General features: G+C 39.4%; 1 protein-coding gene across 3 annotated transcripts in view; it reads left to right on the top strand.

Moving 5' to 3' along the window:
* Positions 1-4,058: 4,058 nt before the first annotated feature.
* The window catches only part of LOC108967384 (neuropeptide-like 1), a 60,572-nt gene continuing 59,231 nt past the window's right edge, over positions 4,059-5,399 (top strand). For all 3 annotated transcript variants that reach the window (XM_018930756.1, XM_018930757.1, XM_018930758.1), the window contains exon 1: positions 4,059-4,483. In XM_018930756.1, the coding sequence (XP_018786301.1) occupies positions 4,403-4,483 (81 nt within the window). In that variant the 5' untranslated portion in view covers positions 4,059-4,402. The remainder of the gene's footprint in view (positions 4,484-5,399) is intronic.

Here is a 5,399-nt window from a genome sequence, read left to right as displayed (position 1 = left end):
ATGGACACAAAAATATTCGAGACTCAATTATGTTAGAGAACTAATATATAGGGCGATTTATTTCGATATGTTAGCTAGCAAAACTGCCGCAAGGTGGAGAGATTCAGGAGCTGTCATTTCATCCAGGAAAAACCACGATATGCTGTGGTTTGTGGGCCATCAGTTAATATTTCTTCATAACTGATGCCGGTGAGAACGTAACTGTCAATAATCGCGCTATAATGACCGACTCTTTAATGCCTGAAATTGAAGTTCGTGATCTCGGTGACATTTGGTTTCAACAAGCTGGCACCACTTCCCACACACGATATTAATTGATGGATTTATTGAGAGAACACTTCGGTGAGCAGATAAATTCCAATTTTGGACCGATCGATTTGCCACAAAGATCGTTTAATTCTAGATCGTTAGATATTTTCCTGCAGGGATATGTAAACTCTGAAGTCTATGCGTACAATACCGCCTCGATGAAGGCCTTGGAGCTATCGAAAATTGAACTCAACGGATGGACCATCTGAGACGTGACCATTTTAGATCTTCAAGCAATTGAAGGACATGATGTCGAATGACTTTGCACCAAAAAATGTTAAAAGCTTATTTGTTGGCTGCTCAATAAAAGAGACAGAGAGAAAGAAGTAACAGCTCTGGTCTGCCTACTAACTGATCACAGACTGTTGAGTATGTTTCTGAACCGAATTTTGCAGCCTCTTTCATATCACTTGAAAGTAAGTTAGTAAGATGAGAAACCATATTCTATATAAAAACTCTCTAGCGCTCAAGCAAAAAACCTGAGAGGCAACTTGTTCAGTTTTTACTCGACCTTGGAGAGTAATTAGTCTGAATTCTTCATGAACATGCTTGCCCTTATTTATTTTAGCAGCTGTACAGTACACTAAAAAATTTAATTAAAATAAAAAGGAGCCATCGCTAAGTATGAAATTTCAGTTTCATTGGAAGCAAAGTGACAGAAATGAAATAAGAATCCAGGGCACCAATAAACTACTCACTTGAGACATAACTCAAAAACGCAACTAAATATGAGCGCCGGAAGCAAATTAAATATAATAACGACAACTAAATTGTCACTAGCATCAGCCCGTGGGGCCATCTTTCCAGCTGCTTGCTGCCAAAGACCACTTGACACTCCAGCTAAACGAACAATTGCATCCCTGAGGTATACGACTGACCAAACAGTTTCCCAAGGCACAGAGAAAAGTATAGACATACACAAGTGTATAGAATTGTATTTGAATAATAAAGAAATGCAAATGAAATATTGTCATACATATGTGCGCATGTAGCGGACGCACTGTGATTTCGTGCAAAGTTCACCAATTGTGCGCCGCTTCCACCACACCGCTTGTGGCCACCGCTAGCGTTGCTGAAAGCCAACTGACTGTAGCCGGTGTCAGCAACAGTCGCAAAAGAAGTTTACATATGAATGCGCTTGAATGGAAGTGCTGCAGCAGCCGATCCGGGATGAAGGATGGAGGGTGTGGGGCAAAGCAGTGCGGTTTTGTATAGAAAAAGCAGAGGCAATGCTTCACCGGATATCCAAACTTGCACATGTCACACCTCACCGCTGTGGCTACTGCGCAACTGCAAGCCCTTAGCTCGTATTGCGAAAGAGTACGCTTTGCTGCTACTGCTCCTGTTCTACTCTCCAGAGAGTAACGGCGATTAGCAAGAGAATTGTAAGGCAGTGCTCTTAAATTGCAAAAAGTAATTGACACGGTTTAAAGGTTTAGACTTACGAAGCTGATTGCTAATTCTGATGGATAGTGAAGAAGATATTGGTCCGAACTTCCAAGATGTGAAGTTTTATTTTCTTTTTTGATATGACAATTTTTTTAAATTTAACCATGATTTACGGAATAGCAATGTCCATCTACATTATTTAATATCATAAAAATGTTATAAACTCTTTTTTGCCCCCAAACTAATTTTACACCCTTGACGCGAATATACGAATTAAAATGTCTCGTTCTGTCCTGAGAAAGGCTAGTTCTTATCGAATTACGAAACCGGAAACATTGAAAGCATGCCATCCTATGACATATCTTCTCAATTACAAAACCGTTATTTTAATACTACATAATATTGTGGAAATATAAAAGATTTTTGTACACAATGATCAGTGATATTTTGAGTGAGCTTGGTGAGCTTTTTTCGAAATAATTTATGATTTGGTTCATAAAATGTATGATTTGGTGGATAAAACCTCTAAGGAAGATGGATGGATGACGACGAACTGCGCTATTTTTATTTAGTTCTTCCAAAGCCTCCAGAAAAACTCGAAAAAACAACTTGAAAAAGCTTGTTGAAAGCTCGAAAGAAGATGCCTGCTTAAATAAACAAAAAAAAAAAACACAAAAAAAAAAAACAATGATACAGTGGTACTTTTTTATTATGGAATGAGCTACTCGAATACGTCGTTCTGGAAAGCTTTCCAAAGCTCTGGAAAATCACAAATAATAGCACAAAGAATAATATGAATGTTTTTAAGAAACAGCTACCAAATATTGAGCATAGTTAACAAGTTCACATTTTTGTTATTTCTAACTGAACTGGGCTTTTTTAATATCTGGTTCTGGAAAGCTTAAAGCTTCGAAAAATTTATTCAAATATTTAGCAACAGTGTCAGAGTCCAACTCTGATTATAAAAAAAAAGTTCTCTCTCAAAAATTGCACATAAAAGCATAAAGAAAGCAACGGGAGTGCTAATGAAAAGTTTTTTCAAATATGCAAGAGAAGTGCCAGTGATGTAATTTTTACTTCCTACTTAGAAAAGAAAAGTGTCTGAGTCAAACTTTGATTATAAAAGGAGCTTATGAAACAGAAGTTAATAAAAAGTTCCTTCAAATATGCAAGAGAAGTGTCAGGGATGTAATTCTTACTTAGAAAAGCTTACTGAGTCTGTAAGTCTGAAAAGCTTAATGCTTGGGAAATGCACATTTGACAGTTTAATGAAATTCGAGCGAAAGCTTACAGAAATATCATTCAAGTGTTCTATAAAAATTGCCATGATTACACTTTTATTACAAAAACAGCTTCCTGAGTGTGTGCCTCTCAGTAGCAAAAAGCTTCAGAAAATTGCAAATAAAAGCTTTGAGAAATCTTTTGGCCGAAATATCATCTCAGTTGCTGAAGGAGAGCACACTGAATATCTGAAACAACGGAAAGCTTAAAGCTTCGGAAATGCACAAATGAAACCTAAAGGTGAAAGCTGGGTGAAAGCTCTTTAAAATATTTAGCCGGAGTGTGCATATGTCATATTCTTATTACAGGTTACCGAAGTAGTTTAATTAATAATTCAATTGATATTTTGAAGAAAAAATTTACCGAGCTTTTTTACGAATATTCCACACTTTTAATAACTTTTCTCTACGTGCACCACCAATACGGCCCATCGTCCAACCCGTGCCCTCGTTATAGCTGCCGTTTGTGTGCCGCTAGTGACGTCATTCCTGACACATATGACGAAAATGGTGCACTGCAAGCCAAGCGAAGCCAAGCCATAAGCAGTGCGACATTCAAATCAACGCCAGCAGAAAAGTAGGCAACAAATAGCTGACACTGGCAAGGCATTGCAACATAAGCCGCATAAAAGTATGCCGTTAGAATGGATTTGTGCAAGCAACAGTAGCGGCAGTTACGCAGCTACAGCATAAGCAACAAAACCAACAGCGACAAGCCATTAACACCAACACAAAGACAATGCGTGACAGCACAGACTGAGCCATGAAGGCGGTAGCTGCAGCAACAGTTCCAGCAACAGTTTGACATTCACGCACAGGCACACACACGCACACATGCAGGCAGGCTGACTTTGAGATACATGAGACCTTAGTGCGCGCTCATTATCCGGTCTAAATGAGCGAAACAGCTCCGATTACTCCCGCGTGCCGCATAACTTTACGGCGCTGAGTGGCGCTCCGGTTGGTGGCTGCCCGGCTGGCAGGATGTCCGTATGGCATGAAGAGCGCGCAAACGCTGCACCGAAACTTGGCATATAAAAAGGCGCACAAGCAATTGCCAGCCGTCAGTACGACTGAAGCCGACGCAGCGAACGCATTCGCAACGAATACAACCAAAACGTACGGATACTAACGGACAAACGAACAGACATAGACACACACAAATAGTGACTGTAGACAATAAAGTTGAAACAATAAACGCGTTGCAGCAGCATAACGTGCGCGCCCTACTCGCAAACGGCAAATTAAATTTAAAATACTGATTTTAAAGCATACCTTTCGGCGTTTAGTGCGACTTAGCGATTTTTGCAGATTTTTAACGCTTAACTGAAACACATTTAACATTAACTGCTTTGCGGCTTAGTGAAATCGAAATATTTTGTGCGCGCCTGAAACGCGGCAACGAACAACTTAAAACTCTAGCTATGGCAACTAAACATTTATCAACGGCAGCGCCTTGGGCTATGCTGCGCTTGTGGCTAGTGCTCTGCATGACGCTGAATGCGGTAAGTGATTTATATACACACACATACACTCTTACTTGTACAATATACTGTTATAATAGCGACGCTTACACACACATACATGTATATTCATCGAATTCGCGACACACACACATACTAATAGAGAATTTATTGCCAAGCTCGCTTGCTCGCAAGCCGCCCATTCAATTTGGCGCAACGCCGCATGTTAGTCTGGAAATTCCATTAACTTTTCGTTGTCCTTTGCTGGTACTTGGTACTTGTGGCCACTGTTGGCTTTTATTATCGCGGAAATGTTTTAAAATTGCTTTAACACCCGCTGTCACTGGCATTGTATTTGCCTGCAGTGCTGCTGTGTTCGCCTACGCAGGTCAGCGCTTATATATCCGCACGCTTACAGGCACACACACACGCATGTAAGCGTGTAAAATATAAGTGGCAAGTTGCTTGTGGCAAGTTGTCCGCAGCTGGGCGTTGAAAAATTCATTAAGATAACACGAAGCGTCCTTTGTGCCATAAAATTCATAATTCTTTTGGTTGCTTTATTTCACTTGTTATTTATTTAATTCGCTGCTTCTTTGTAGACACCAAGAACTAAGCACAGTAAGGAGTCGTTTCATCGTTTCATACTTACTGGCATTATTCTCTTATCATTTTGTAGATTTCGATATGAAATAGAAAAATGTGTTTGTGTGTTGTTGTTTGTGCGCTTAACTTGGATTCTTTTCAACTTAAGCGGATTATTTTCTAGCTTAACAATTAGTTACTTGGGTAAAAGGATTAGTGTAATGAAACGTTTAAACTTTATGCGTTGCAGACGTTCGGCGCTTTACTGATTATTTTGGCTTGAAATTTTGGAGTTCGTCTCAAAGTGTGAATACAATTGCCGGATAGGGTTTTTGCTGATTGTTTTTTTTTTTAATTTATTTTTTTTGTGAAA

Source organism: Bactrocera latifrons, unplaced genomic scaffold, assembly GCF_001853355.1.
Source record: "Bactrocera latifrons isolate USDA-ARS-PBARC rearing strain unplaced genomic scaffold, ASM185335v1 scaffold_186, whole genome shotgun sequence".
Lineage (NCBI taxonomy): Eukaryota > Metazoa > Arthropoda > Insecta > Diptera > Tephritidae > Bactrocera > Bactrocera latifrons.
Note: the sequence above shows the minus strand (reverse complement) of the source record. Positions and strands in the feature narration are given on the sequence as shown.